The 14,779-nt window shown below is 39.0% G+C and overlaps 1 protein-coding gene across 1 annotated transcript in view; it reads right to left on the bottom strand.

The window, feature by feature from the left end:
- The window catches only part of LOC119421127 (immunoglobulin mu heavy chain), a 159,107-nt gene that overhangs the window by 15,443 nt on the left and 128,885 nt on the right, over positions 1 to 14,779 (bottom strand). Inside the window, exons 4-5 of the mRNA XM_037688520.1 lie at positions 3,282 to 3,328; positions 400 to 696 (exon numbers count right to left, since the gene is read on the bottom strand). Coding sequence (XP_037544448.1) covers positions 400 to 696; positions 3,282 to 3,328 — 344 coding nt within the window. The remainder of the gene's footprint in view (positions 1 to 399; positions 697 to 3,281; positions 3,329 to 14,779) is intronic.

The following is a 14,779-nucleotide window of genomic DNA, read 5'->3' as shown; positions in this document are numbered from 1 at the left end:
ATTAGCCTTTAGATTAATATTTTACTAATTTTAATTCCAGCACAATGACCCTAATTTCATTTGGTCTAATCAACATTTAACGTCTTGATACAGTTTAAGTAATTTTAACTTTTTTTCTTCTTTTTTTTTGTTGCAAACTTGTAAAATCAGTAAAATTAGAAAAAAAAAAAACAAAAAAAAACATATTTTGGCGTTTTTATAACTTTTACTGTTTGATGTCCCACACAACTGTTAATTGCCAATTACCAAGCTAAAGTGAGTTCTTTAATAATAAATAATGATGTAATTCAAAATGAGTGAAATTGTTGATTGATTCTCCAGTAAAATACACATATACATAATTTTCAATTCAAAGTAAATAATAAAAATTAATGATTTAACACTTAGCCTGTGTCTTACTTGGTTTTACAACCGCAACAGTTTGTTCCCCGGCAGCGTGGTTTGCGACACATTCAAAGCTCTTTCTTGCGTCCCAGTCCTGTTTCTTGACTTGAATTTGGCTGATCCCCATGTATTCACTGCCTTTCTGGATGGAGGGGTACGTGATGAAGTCGTCCAGAACGGTGCTGCCTTGTTTCCAGGAGAAAGTTAGGGCAGACGGGGTGAAACCGCTGGCAAGGCAGCCGAGAGTGACCGTGTCCATGCCCTCAGAAGCACATGACATGAGCGGAAACACAGTTGGAGCTTTCGACGTGGCTGAAATACAAGAAATAAGCATTTAATTAAAAAAAACACATGAATAGACCCTTCATAATACAGAAAAGATTTCTTATATAAAAGTGAAATAAGTCACTGAGATGAGTCAGTGATGTCACAAACACAGATGATACAGTTTAAACGTCCTTAACTTCTTAAAAGAACCATTCCACTGGTATAGGCAACTTTACAAATGCAAACTCTTTAAAAATTATTCAACTTTTACTTAATTTTAACATTTAAGTTTGATATTTACTTACCTGATGATTTTGTTAACATTGTACATTTTCATCAGTTGTCAAAAGCACGTGTTCAATATGTTTATGTTATGGAATAAAAAGGTGAATCTACTCATAAAATGAGAAAAACTTTAACTTTTTTATTTTTCTTATTTTATTTTCTTAATATTAAGCACCTGCCTTAAACATTAAAATTAAAATAAAAAAAAACATTAAAATAAACTAAACTAAAATAAAATAAACTTAAACCACCCAAAAACCTGCAAAATAAATACATCAAATTTAACTATGTTGCATTTGAGGCTGTTGACTTTCAAAATCAAAATATCCTGTAAGTAAAGATTAAACTTTACACAATTAAAAACAAAATTAACAAAATTATTATTATTATTTTACCCCTGTAGAATAAATAAATTAACGAAAAACTGAACAAATAAACTTGATGCTACTTTTTTTTTTTTTTCTCTCAGGGAGTTACAAACCAGCTCGTTACATAAAAAAAAACCAATATCTAACAATGAATAATTACCACATCCTCCATTAAGTCATTAAAAATATCTAAGTTCTGAAAAGGAAATCTGTTTATACAGTTTTAGTCAAACTGAGACAAACCCAGGGTTTGAATTTGGACTGTCAAGCATCAAATTACTATAAAATTGTGTAAGAAATTCAGCAGCATACATTTTACTGGACATATTAAAAACGTCTTTAACTCATTATTTTCATTATTTATTCCTACCTGAGGAGACGGTGACTGTCGTCCCTTTCCCCCAGTAGTCAAAAGCCCAGTTATCACAGTATAGACAGCTGGTTCACATTTCTAACAAAAACCCATTACACTCTAATCCTGTTGTTTCACATGAACTGGTTTTAAGATTGATTTTAATCAGTCTGAAATTTTGACTTATTTACAGATATAATGTTAAGAATGAATTTAGCAAACATTAGAATTTATTTTACCAATTATTATGAGGTGAAAAATATTGTAATGACTGAAAAAACTTGTAATTTTACAATTTTAAATAAAACATCTTTCCTTAATCAAAGTAACTTTTCATACCTGAAGTGACAGTGACTGTCGTCCCGTTGCCCCAGTAGTCAAAAGCGTAGCACAGTGATGAATTAATTTAAGTCTCGGTACAAAAAGGCTAATCCACTAAATCTAACATATAAATCTGTTTATAAAGTTTTAAAACAAACTACTTTAGCAACAGCTTCAAATGTACTTACCTTTGTTTCTGTTTGTCTATTTAATAGCGGATAGTTGTAATCCAGTGAAAACAAATGTTTATATTTTACACATTTGACTATTAGTTTCCTTCATTAATTACAAATAATAACATTTCATACCTGAAGTGACGGTGACTGTCGTCCCTTTCCCCCAGTAGTCAAAAGCACCATAACACAATGATGAACTAATTTAGGTCTCTGTACAAAAAGTCTAATCCACTAATGATGAACGGGAAAGTCTTTAACAGGCAGGTATTTTCAAAGTTTTATAAATATATTCAAACCATTTAAATCATGCTAACTGCTAAAATATATTTTTAAACTTTTTTTGTTCTAAAATCAGGCGTGAAAGACGTAAAGTGAGAGGTCATACAGTATAATAATTTTAGGTTCATATAGTTTAGTCTTGAAAGTATTTAAATGATCTAAAATATAAATCTGTTTATACAGTTATGTTACAAATGATTTTAACATCAGTTTCAGTTTGACCTACCTTCATTCCTGTTGACTTTTTTACTGTCTGATGGTTGTAATCCATTGAAAACAAATATTTACATTTTCACACATTTTACCACAAATTTCTTTTGAAAACTTGAAATAAAAACTTTTCATACCTGAAGTGACCGTGACCATCGTTCCTTTTCCCCAGTAGTCAAAAGCAGCGTAACACAGTGATGAACGGACTTAAATATCTGTACAAAAAGGCTAATCCACTAATGTAAAATCCTTTAACACACAATAATCCCCCTATTTCATCAATTTAATTTAAACCACCCAAAACATGCTATCATAATACTTTTTAACACTGTTCTTTTTCTACAAAATATGTTTGACCTTGTAGTTCCAGGTCATTTTGACACAATAATCATTGATGATTGAATAAAAAAATAAAATGTCATTTAAAATTCAAAAACACAAACGAATGCAGATTCACTGCAAAGTACAATTCTTATCACTGTTTTCATTGTTTTTCTTCTTCTTTCATCCAAACCCCAGTTTTTCCAGTAAAACTGTTTTTTTTTATTAACCAACAGTTTCAATCCAGTGATAACAAATATTTATATTTTGCACAGTTGATTAAAATTCCCTTCATAAATGAGAAATAACTTTTCATACCTGATGTGACGGTGACTGTCGTCCCTTTCCCCCAGTAGTCAAAGTAGCTATCACAATGAAATACAACAGTCCACTTGTAATACAAATAACTATTTTGTCTGAATCAAAAAGAGCTCACGTGTTTAATAAAAAAATTATTACTGCTGTTTTTTTTTATAAGTATCTTCCCTGGGGATGATAATTTCCTGTAGTCTGAGTTTCATAACCGTACATCCGCTTGCTGTTGGTAAGTGCACACTTCCTCTTTTTTCTGACCTTACTGTCAGTTCCAATTCCATTAGTAATAATCATGTCACCCAGTCAGATTCAGTTCACGCAACTAATAAAGATTGTGTGTTGATTCTAAACAATTAAATTATGTTAAGAAGCCATTTCTGTGAAGGTATACATATTAGCAGTGGTGGGCACAGCTAATCAAAATGTTAGCTTTGCTAAACACTAATTTGCAATCTAAAAATTAGCTTAGTTAACACTAAACATCAAACAGAAGGAAAAAAATAGCGGAAGCTAAGGCTAATGTAGGATAATTTAATTATCCAATCATCATCTTATTTTTCATTCATTCATTCAACCTTTATTTAGACAGGTAAACCCCATTGAACCTCGAGGACTCATTTACAAGAAAGACCTGATTTCAACAAAGAATGATGACAACAATGGACAACAGCGACAATAATAGACAGTTATAAAAAGGCATAGTTTTTTTTAAAAATTTTTTTACAAATAAGATGGCTAAAAAAAAGTAACAAAAAACAGCTAGATTCTAAGGCGAATGTAGAAAACTAAAAACAGGAACATGTCTGCATTGGTCCCTGCAAGGAGTCCAACAGATTCTTAAAGCCACTTAGAGAGGTCAAGGTCAAGAGCTTCAGGTCTTTTTGCAAGATATTCCAGGAAACACGAGCAGAGTAGGAGAAGACCCTTTTGCCTAGTTCAGTCCGCACTGAGGGAACACTGCAGGTAATAATGTCCTGAGAGCGCACGCTGTAGCTGCACTCACACAGAGACATGTAGGAGGAGATGTATGAAGGTAACAGACCAAGAAGTGATTTAAAGATGAAAATATACCAGTGAGAGAGTCTGTGTGAATGATGTCCAGTTAACCAGTGAATACAGGGTGCAGTGGTGTGTACGATAATCACAGCCAGTTATGATTCTTAGTGCACCGTGATAGACAGCATCCAACATCTGCAGGGTTCTTGTAGGAGCGTTCATGTAAATAATGTCACCGTAATCAATGGAGGGAAGGAAAGTCACAGATACAAGGTGTTTCCTAGCATTCAGAGTTAGACAGGGTCTGTTTCTGAAAAAGAAACCCAGTTTAACTTTCAGTTTCTTTACTAGGTTTTCCACATGGAGCTTTAAAGAGAGATGTGAATCGACCAAGATACCCAAATATTTATAGGAATCAACAAACTCATTAACCTGTCTAAATAAAGGTTGAATGATTGAAAAATTTGCAAGAGGAGCAGCAGTTGAAAACCAGGTTACAGTACATTGCATAATGCCTGGATGACAAAGTCTGCTCACAGGCAGTATAAAGAAGTGTTTTTTTTAATAGTTGTCAGACAAAGGCAAGGTCAAGACAACTCTGCTTTCCAGCTTAGGGCCTTGAAGTTTATCAGGTGTGCAGGCTCCGTGCTCCTGCAGGCTCCATCCACTTCGCAAAGACAAAACAACTCTAACACACACATGGTTCTGCAACTTTTGACGTTAGTAACTGAAAACATCCATGACCTTTACATCATCTTCCCCCATCAGCAAGTTCACTTAATTTTATCAAACACTGCTTTCGTTGACACTGTAAGACTGTCTGTAATGAGACAGTGAGCACAACTCAAAACTGTTCGTGAATCACAAATAATGTGTCCAAGTCCCATTCAGAGGTGAGCTTTCAGGAGTGAATCTGGTCCATCGGAACCAAAGAGGCAGAGGAGATCTTTGCTGTGCTGAAGCAGAGTGATGCATTCATTGTGTCAGATGTCTTCCTCTTGTCTTATAATGAATTAACTCACCTTAACAATCCTCTTAATGAATAACTACTTGTATACACTAACTACAAAGTTGCTGAACATCATCATCAATATTATGTTCATAATAAATATGTTTGTATTAAAGTAAATATGTGTGAAGAAATGTGTGAGAGTCATGTCCCACAGACAGTGTGAGCATTGCAAAGCATGCTGGGAAGGAATTATGTTTGCAATGTTTCTGACTGTTTACAATGTTTCTGAGTGTGAAAATGGTTTTTCGTGTTTTTTTTATCCTGTTCTGGATCGGTTTGGTATCTATGTTAAACTCTGTTGGCTGTGAACTGTCACCATGAGTGTCTGTACTGTTTGTACAGACACTTGCTCTTGCTGAGGTCAGACACTTTTCCCCTCTTCTCCCTCCTCTGCTTTGCTGCTCTGTCCTGTCTGTGAAACTGCTTCTGAGCCTCTCTCTACTTATTTTCCGAACCATAATTTTGTGGATCTGGTCAGTGTTAGGGTTAGGGTTTGGAATCTATGTGAGACCAGCAAAGACTCAAGGCAGATAAAAATCAAAGCTCTGCCTGACTTCAAAAACAAACGTTTATCTGAATTTGGCTCCCTTGGCTGGCCTTGCAGACCACCTTATCTGAATTCACCTGGAAGACATGTAATCTGACGCTCTGCCCCCCTCCCTCCCATTGATGAATTCCACTGATCAACCGAGGAAACCAGCTGAATAAACATTGTTTCATCAATTCAGGACTCTTGGATTCCCATTGGCGTTGTCCTTGGCCATTCCCCGGCATCCCTCGAGAATGTTTACGGATCTCACCGGCGGGAACTGGTTGATTATTCCATCCTTATCAGAACTCCTACAGTGCCATTGAGAGCATCCTTGGACATCCTCACTGCTCTCTGCGTCTCCTCACCTCTGCGGAATGTCTACGTCACCACGTGCTTGTATGTGCGAGTTGTTTTTTTCAATATCAGAGTCTTTCTTCTCAGTCAAGAAGAAAGAGTTTGATATGAATTTTTTTTGCCTACAATTCCAATGTGTCCAGTTTCACTACTTTTTTGTCTGTCTAAACAGATCTCACTTGTAAATGAGTCTTAAAGGCTCAGTGTGATTTATATGTCTAAATAACGGTTGAATTTAATTGAATTGTGGGGGGTTGGGGGGCAATGTGAGGGTGGTGAAGTCATTGGGTGGTAATTAGGGCTTTAACAGACTACTCGAGTAATCGACAGGTTGATTCCTAGGACATCTATCGAGTTTTTAAATTTCATGTTGAGTATTCACAGTGACGTCATTACGTCACAGTTACGTCATTGCGTCATGTGTCACGTGATCCGCACCAGGCTACTAGTAGAAGATACCAAATGGATTCCTCCCAGCAAATGGACTGAGCGGTGCAGGCCCAGTCTTGGCAAACAGGTAGAAATACATCAATAGTATGGAAATATTTCACTAAAGATTAATCTTCCAGTTCAACTACCGTAACAAAACAGAAAATGAATCAACTTCCTGACTGTTTGGAGCTCGTTGCAAACTGGTGTTATACCATATTCTGTGACCACCGTATATTGCAACTGTAGGGGGCGGTGTTGCATGCACTTTTGCAGGTCACAGAATATGGTGTAACACCGGGTCCAATCGACTGAACCAGAACCAGCTTCCATCTGACCTTGTTTCAGAAACTAAAAGCAAAAAATATGAATCTCTAAATCTATAAAAACCTATAACTATATTAATCTCTAAAACTAAACCTAATGCGCACCACAGCTGGCAGTGGTGCAGGGTGGTCGTCCACTCCACTGTTTTTAGTTTCGTTTTTTGCATGCTGCACGTTTCTTTCACTTTTGCAGCTTAATAATAATAACTAATAGTTTTGGTTTTCCTGTGACTTATTTACAGTATGCTAAATTGTAGGAGCATAATATACGCTACTAATGTTTTGTTGGTCTTTTTTTGTAAATAATAAATTACGTTTTTTTAGCTGCTTTATTTTTTATTTATTCATCTAGAGATCCTATGACATCCTCAACTACTCGAGTTCTACTCGAGTTTTATTATGTTAATGACAAGTTTAAAATTTATGCAGTCGTTCAACCCCTAATGGTAATTAGCTTTGCGTGAAGTCATTGGGTGTGCTTAGCTTTGCTTAGCTCAGCATATCATTGCATTAGTCCATGTAAATCATTATTCTCTTGTATTCTTTTAGTGCAGAAAACTATCTTTAAAAAAATAGCAAATATCAGATTTAAATTTAGCTGGAGCTAATTCTTGAGCCGGAAAAGGTTAGAATGCCCTCTTCGGGTCAGGAAGGAGGTCCTGCCCCAAGTGGAGTAGTTCAAGTATCTTGGGGTCTTGTTCATGAATGAGGGAAAAATGGAGCGTGAGATCGATAGGCGGATAGGTGCAGCGTCTGCAGTGAAGCTGGCACTATACAGGTCTGTCATGGTGAAAAGCGAGCCGAGTCAAAAGGCAAAACTGTCAATTTACTGATCTATCTAAGTTTCTACCCTCATCTATGGTCATGAGCTTAGGGTTTTGACCGAGTTCTCGGATATAAGTGGCCGAAATGAGTTTTCTCCACACGGTGTCTGGGCTCTCCCTTGGAGATAGGGTGAGAAGCTCAGTCATCCGGGAGGGACTCGGAGTAGAGCCGTTGCTTCTCCACATCAAGAGAGGCCAGTTGAGGTGGCTCGGGCATCTGGTTAGGATGCCTCGTGGATGCCTCCCTAGTGAGGGGTTCCAGACACGTCCCACCGGGAGGAGCCCCAGAGGAAGACCCAGGACACGCTGGAGGGTCTATGTTTCTCGGCTGGTCTTGGAACGCCTCGGGATTCCCCTGGAGGAGCTGGCCCAAGTGGCTGGGAGGAGGGAAGTCAAGGCCTCCCTACTTAAGCTGCTACCCCCGCGACCCAACCCCAGATAAACAGAAGAAAATGGATGGATGGATGGAGCTAATTCCACTAAAAGTTTTCAAAGTTAACAATTACGCTAATCCACTAAAGTTTAGTGGATTAGCAGAACCATGCCCACCATTGCATATTAGCCAACTCTGATGAGATTTACAGTGTTGTCATCCTTGGGTTTTGTTAATTTTTTTCCCACAAGTTTTGTTAGGTTTAACATTTTTTGTTAATTGTTTTTATCCTAAATATAACTGTTCCTAAAACTTTGTTTTTCTCTGTGCTTTCAGCGGAGGCAGACATGTCCTTTTCTGCTCTGTCCCACCCTTCCCTGCTTTGCTCTCTTTGTCTTGTGAACCCTTTAAAAAGCCTCTTTTTTTTCCTGCATACCTTCCTAATTTGAAGGATCTGATCAGCTGGTCTCTCAACAAAATTGATCAACTTCTCCTGACAGGAAGTCAGGGTGAATGGAGGACCCTCTTACCTGGACGGAAATAAAATTGGATTTATGATGACAACTGGATTCTGCTGTTTGGGTTGGTGAAATCTGGATTGTCTTCAAATTCATGTGGAATGTGTTGAATTTGGCAGCACTGACTGAATTATGTAGAACTGTGACAGCAGGCTGATTTTTTAAAATATTTTTTATTACTGTATTTCACCAGGAAGAAATCCATTGAGATCCTCAATCTCTTTTACAAGGATGTCCTGGAAAATATATAATATCAGGACTGTGAACGTCCTGGCAGCGCCCATGAATGGTTGGGAATAATCTTGGAGAAGCTGTGAGCTCGACTTTGGCGTAAATAATAAATTCAGCTGTTTGGAGTCACCATCAGAGAAATGTACTAGCGAGACTTTAAAAGGCAGAAACGGCAATTTACAAGTTCTGCCTGACCCAAACTGTGGATCTGGACCTGGCCTTGAAGGCGGACTATCTCATTCCCTCCTGGCATGTTCATGGAAAACAAAGACACTTTGTCTGTCTCCTCACCCCTCCCTTCCTGTGGACTGTGGACATGTGAGGTGCTGTATTCAGCTCAGTCTTATAAATAGCACCTTCTCAGAGTGGATCAACCAGTTTGCTGCTGACAACCAAAACCAGCTGCTCACATGGTCAAGAAGGACCATCAGCCTAACAATGGATCATTTGTGCCCTGATGGCTGTTTTTTAGATTTTTCTACCTGGATTATTGAGCATGCATCAAGATATAAACAAAACTGTGCACCATAAGTAAAATAAGCTATGTACTACAGTAAAAAAGCAACCTTTATTTAAGCTTTTATGTTGTTTTCTTAGGGATTTTCTTAGCAATTGGGAAAATGGAAAAATACATTTTAATATCCTGTAATCACATTGAAACGAGCTTCACACGTAACATTTCCTTTACTGACACATTAATCCGTGTTACTATATTCTTGTATTGTCTGCTCCAGTCTCAGACCACATCATGTTTTACAACCCTGCCTGAGTCATGCTCCTCACTGAGCTTCATGCCTCAGTCAAGCCCAACATTACATTGTCACCACAATCTTTCTCCAGTCTGCTATGTGAAGTGTCATTCAATGAAGGGATCTGAGGGGATACCCATCCACCACATCAAATTCCAGTCTCCACGAGATCTCCAGCAGTCCTTATATCGGCAAACTTCCACCCCTTCTACTAGTGATCCAGGAAGACCACCTCTACCAGATTCTGCTCTTGCCACCAAGATGCTTCATTTGCCACTATCAGTTCCAATGATGTAGTCCAGGGGTTCTCAAACTTTTTGGGTTCATGGATCCCTTACAAGGATGAAAATTTTTTAGGAACCCACCCATGTCTATTAAATAATTTTCTTTTAATTTGTCTTTTTAATTCTAGAGCCATTCTAATTTATTTATATATGTTCTAGAACCGCGTCACTCAAGTTGGCTGCATGTTCATTCTGGGATATTGCTTTTGAAAACTTTATGTCCTCTTTTTCAATTCAATTCAATTAAAAAAATACTTTATTAATCCCAGAGGGAAATTAAATGTTGTTGTAACTCATCATCCTGGTTTCATTAAAGAGTTGTTATAGATGCTGATGGCTGTGGGCAGGAAGGATCTCTTGTAGCGGTCTGTCCTACAACGGATCTGAAGAAGCCTCTGACTGAAGACATTCTGTTGTTGTATGACCGTCTGATGAAGAGGGTGCTGAGGGTTGTCTATAATGTTCTGCATTTTATGAAGAATCCTTCTTTGTACAATCATCTCCAAAGGTTCTAGAGGAGTCCCCAGAACTGAGCCAGACTTCTTTATGAGCCTGTTGATCTTTTTTAAGTCACTTGCTCTGGTGCTGCTACCCCAGCAGATGATGGCAGAAGAGATAACACTCTCTACAACAGACTTATAGAAGATATGCAGCGTCTTGCAAGCATGAGCACATCACCCCTGTACTCCGTTCACTTCACTGGCTTCCTGTTTCTGCCCGGATCACTTACAAAATTTATCTGCTGCTCACCTTCCAATGCTTGTACAGTAATGCACCATCTTATTTAAACGAGCTTCTCATCCCTCATTGTCCTTCACACACTCTCTGCTCTTCCAACACACGTCTTCTTCTCACTCCCAGGTCTCAATCCTGCACAACAGGAGACCGGGCTTTCTCCTGCGCTGCCCCTCGGCTGTGGAACGCCCTGCCTTCATATCTGAGGGCTCCACAGACCATGACATGTTTTAAAAAGGGTCTTAAAACCTTTCTTTTTACCCAGTTTTTTAATTGATTGCACTGTACTTTTCCCCCCCTTTTTTAATTCACCCATAGATCTTATTTGAGTATTTTATCTGCATTTTGTGCATTTTAAGTTTTTTTGATGTGTTCATTCTGAGGCGTTATCCTCCTGGTTGTTTTGCTCTCGGTTGCTTTTATGGTTGCTTTTATCCTGATGCTATCTGCTGTTCACTCTTTGTAGCACTTTGAGATTCACTGTGAATGTAAAGTGCATTATAAATAAAAGTTATTATTATTATTATTATTGCTGCAAACACTGAAGGACTTCAGCTTCCTTAAAAAGTACAGTCCGCTCTGTCCCTTCTTGTAGACACTTCACTCTTGCATTTCCAGTCCAGTCTGTTGTCCATGTAAACCCCAAGATATTTATACTTCTCCTCCACTTCTTCTCCAATGATGGAAATAGTGTTGGACCTGTTCTGGTTTCTCCTGAAATCTACAATCATCTCTTTTGTTTTGTTCACATTCAAGATAAGATGATTGTTTCCACACCATGCCACAAAGCGGTTCACCAGTTCCCTGTACTCAGCTTCTTGTCCATCTCTGATACACCCGACTACTGCAGTCATCTGAATATTTCTGCAGATGACAGGAGTCTGTTTTGTACTGGAAATTTGAGGTGTACAGAATGAAAAGGAATAGTGAGAGTACAGTCCCTGTGGTACTCCTAAGCTACTGACCACCTGGTTAGACACACAACCCTTCAGTCTCACAAACTGTGGTCTGTTTGTCAGGTAGTCTTTGATCCAGGTGATTGTTGAGGCCTTCACCTGAGTCTTCTAGAGTTTCTGATAAAGCAAATCAGGCTGGATTGTGTTAAATGCACTGGAGAAATCAAAGAACATGACTCTCAAAGTGCTGCTTTGTCTAGATGACAGTGAGTTTGCTGAAGCAGGTGTATGATGGCATCTTCAACTCCAAGTACATGCCGATAAGCAAACTGCTGTGGGTCCTGATACTGTATGTGCTTGTTTGTTTTGTTATGTGGACCAATAGAAGTCTCTCTAGGACCTTCATGATGTGGGATGTCAGGGCAACAGGTCTATAGTCATTGAAGACTGATGGTTGAGTTTTCTTTGGTACTGTAACAAGGCAGGAGGTTTTCCACAACACTGGAACCTTCTCCTGGGTCAGGCTATAAGTTGAAGAGGTGCTGCAGAACCCCACAGAGCTGCTCTGCACAGACCTTCAGGACTCTGGGACTGACACCATCTGGACCTGCAGCCTTATTCCAGTTCAGTCTGTCCAGCTGCTTTCTCACTTGACTTCTAGAGATGCAGAGGGGTGAGGCAAAGGCGGTATCCCAACATGTAGCAGAAGAAGGGTCCATGACCGAGGTGGTAGATACAATATTTGAGGTGTGACAGGACAGCCTTAGGTCAAATGAGGGTGGTATGTCTGTTTGGCTGTGGGCAAGAGATGAGGATGCTGAGCTTGTTCCTGAACTGAACCTATTGAAGAACATGTTCAGTTCATTGGATCTGTCCAGGCTTCCATCCTTCTGATTCTTCTTCTACTTGAAGCCTATGATATTTTTCATCCCTGACCACACCTCTCTGATATTGTTCTGTTGGAGCTTGCTCTCCAGCTTCTTCTTGTACACCTCCTTGCTGTTTTTTATATTGACTTTTAGTTGTTTCTGTGTACTCCTCAATAATTCCATGTCTTCCACCCTGAAGGCTCTTTTTTCTGGTTTAGCAGTTCCTTCAGGTCAGTGGTGATCCAGGGTCTGTTATTGGGGAAGCATCTCAATGTTCTGTTGGGGATGGTGCTGTTTACACAGAAGTTTATATAGTCGGTCACACACTCAATCATGGCATTGATGTCCTCTCCATGTGGCTGGCACAGTGCATCCCTGTCTATAGCCTCAAAACAGCCCCACAGGGCTTCTTTAGCTTCCATTGACCATTTTCTCACTGTTCTCTTTATTACAGCTTGTCTCTGAACAAGGGATTTATATTTTGAGCAGATAAACACAAGATTGTAATCTGATTTGCCAATAGGGGGTCTTGCTTTAGCAGTGTATGAATCCTTGACATTTGCATGAAACAAGTCCAGTGTTTTGTTTTCTCTGGTAGAGCAGCTGACAAACTGTTGAAATGTCAGAAGTGTAGCAGAGAGAGAGACATGATTAAAATCCCCAGATATTGCCACAAACGCACTAGGGTGTTGTGTTTGTAGCTTAGCAACCTCGGAGCTGATGACATCACACACAGTCTCGACAACAGCATTGGGTGGAATGTAAACAGTTGCCAAAATAACACTGGTGAACTTGCTTGGCAAATAATATGGACGACAACTTAGTGCTAACAGTTCAATATCTGGACTGCAGAGACGACACGTCACAGTAACATGTCCAGGATTACAGCATCTGTTGTTCACAAGCACTGCCAACCCATCTCCTTTTTTTTGCCACTCCTGTTTAAATCTCTATCTGCTCGTATGGTCAGAAAGCCTGGCAGAAAAACGCTGGAGGAGTCGGGGATATGATCTTACAGCCATGTTTCAGTGAAACACATAACACTGCATTCCTGATATTCTGGATGGGTCTTTGTTAGGGCTTGAAGTTCATCCAACTTGTTTTCCAACAATCTCACATTGCCCATCATGATCGATGGAGGAGATAGTTTGAACTTCATTCTTCTCTCTTTCTCTCTCTGCTCATGCTCTGCATCCATGGCGCCTCCTTTTCAACTCATTTGGGATTTGGGGCTGTAGTTGAGATATTATTTGAGCTTTGGAGATGTTAATAACTGCTTCCGGTTGTAAAAAACAACCTTGTGTTACGCATCATAACAAATGTCCAAAAGCAAAGATATTTCTGTAAAAATACTTCCAGCTGCACAGCATCCGACACCAGAGAAATAATCATCCAAAAAAAAAAAAAGCGGTTTATATCCAGAAAAAAGAGGGATTAAAGTTTTCAAAAGTAATATCTCAGAATGAAAGTAACAGAGCTACTCCAACATGCAGCCACCTTGAGCGGCGCAATTCTAGAACTTTTTTTTTCTGGGTATAAATGGCTTTTTTTTTGGATGATTACTTCCTCTGGTATCAGATGTTGTGCAGCTGTAAGGATTTTTAATGAAAACCTTTTTACTTTTGGACATTTGTTATGAAGCGTAACCGTGACAACAAGTTGGTTTTTGCAACTGGGAGCAGCTGATTAACATCTCAAAACTCCAAACACAGCACCAAGTCCCAAATCAGTTGTAAAGGAGGCGTCATGGATGCATTTTGTCTACCTGTCAGAGGAGCTCGAGTGAACTGCCAAGATCCTTGGAGCTGGCAGGAAACGTGGCTCATGACAACAAGAAGACCAGGATCATCCCATTGACACCTGCAGTTGGCTGTCTGCAATGATGAGGAGCTCAACGAGCTGCTGAGAGGAGTGACCATCGCTCAGGGAAGAGATCTGCCCAACATTCAGGTGGTCCTGCTGCCCAAGAGGATCGAGAGGCCCGTTTGGTCTGGGTGGATGGATCAGCATCCGCAGCCAGTTTCTTCAGATCTATTGTGGTGCGGACTGCTGGATATCCTTCATGCCCGCAGCCATTAGCATATATAACAACTCTTAATGAAACCAGGATGATGAGCTACAACATTTAATTTTTGTTTGGGATTAATAAAGTATTTTTAATTTAAATGAATTAATGCTATGGAAATATTTGTGGAACATAAATACTTACGAACTGTTCTTTAATAGTGTTAATACAATTTCTATACTAGTTTAAACGTGATATTTTTTCAATTAAGACACAATTATATATCCATCCATCCATCCATCCATTTTCTTTACCCGCTTGTTCCATTTTGGGTCACGGGGGTCGCTGGTGCCCATGTCCAGCAATCA

The sequence above is a fragment of the Nematolebias whitei genome, chromosome 15 (genome assembly GCF_014905685.2).
Source record: "Nematolebias whitei isolate Nwh7 chromosome 15, NemWhi1, whole genome shotgun sequence".
Taxonomy (NCBI): domain Eukaryota; kingdom Metazoa; phylum Chordata; class Actinopteri; order Cyprinodontiformes; family Rivulidae; genus Nematolebias; species Nematolebias whitei.
This window is presented reverse-complemented; position numbering and strand designations above follow the sequence as displayed.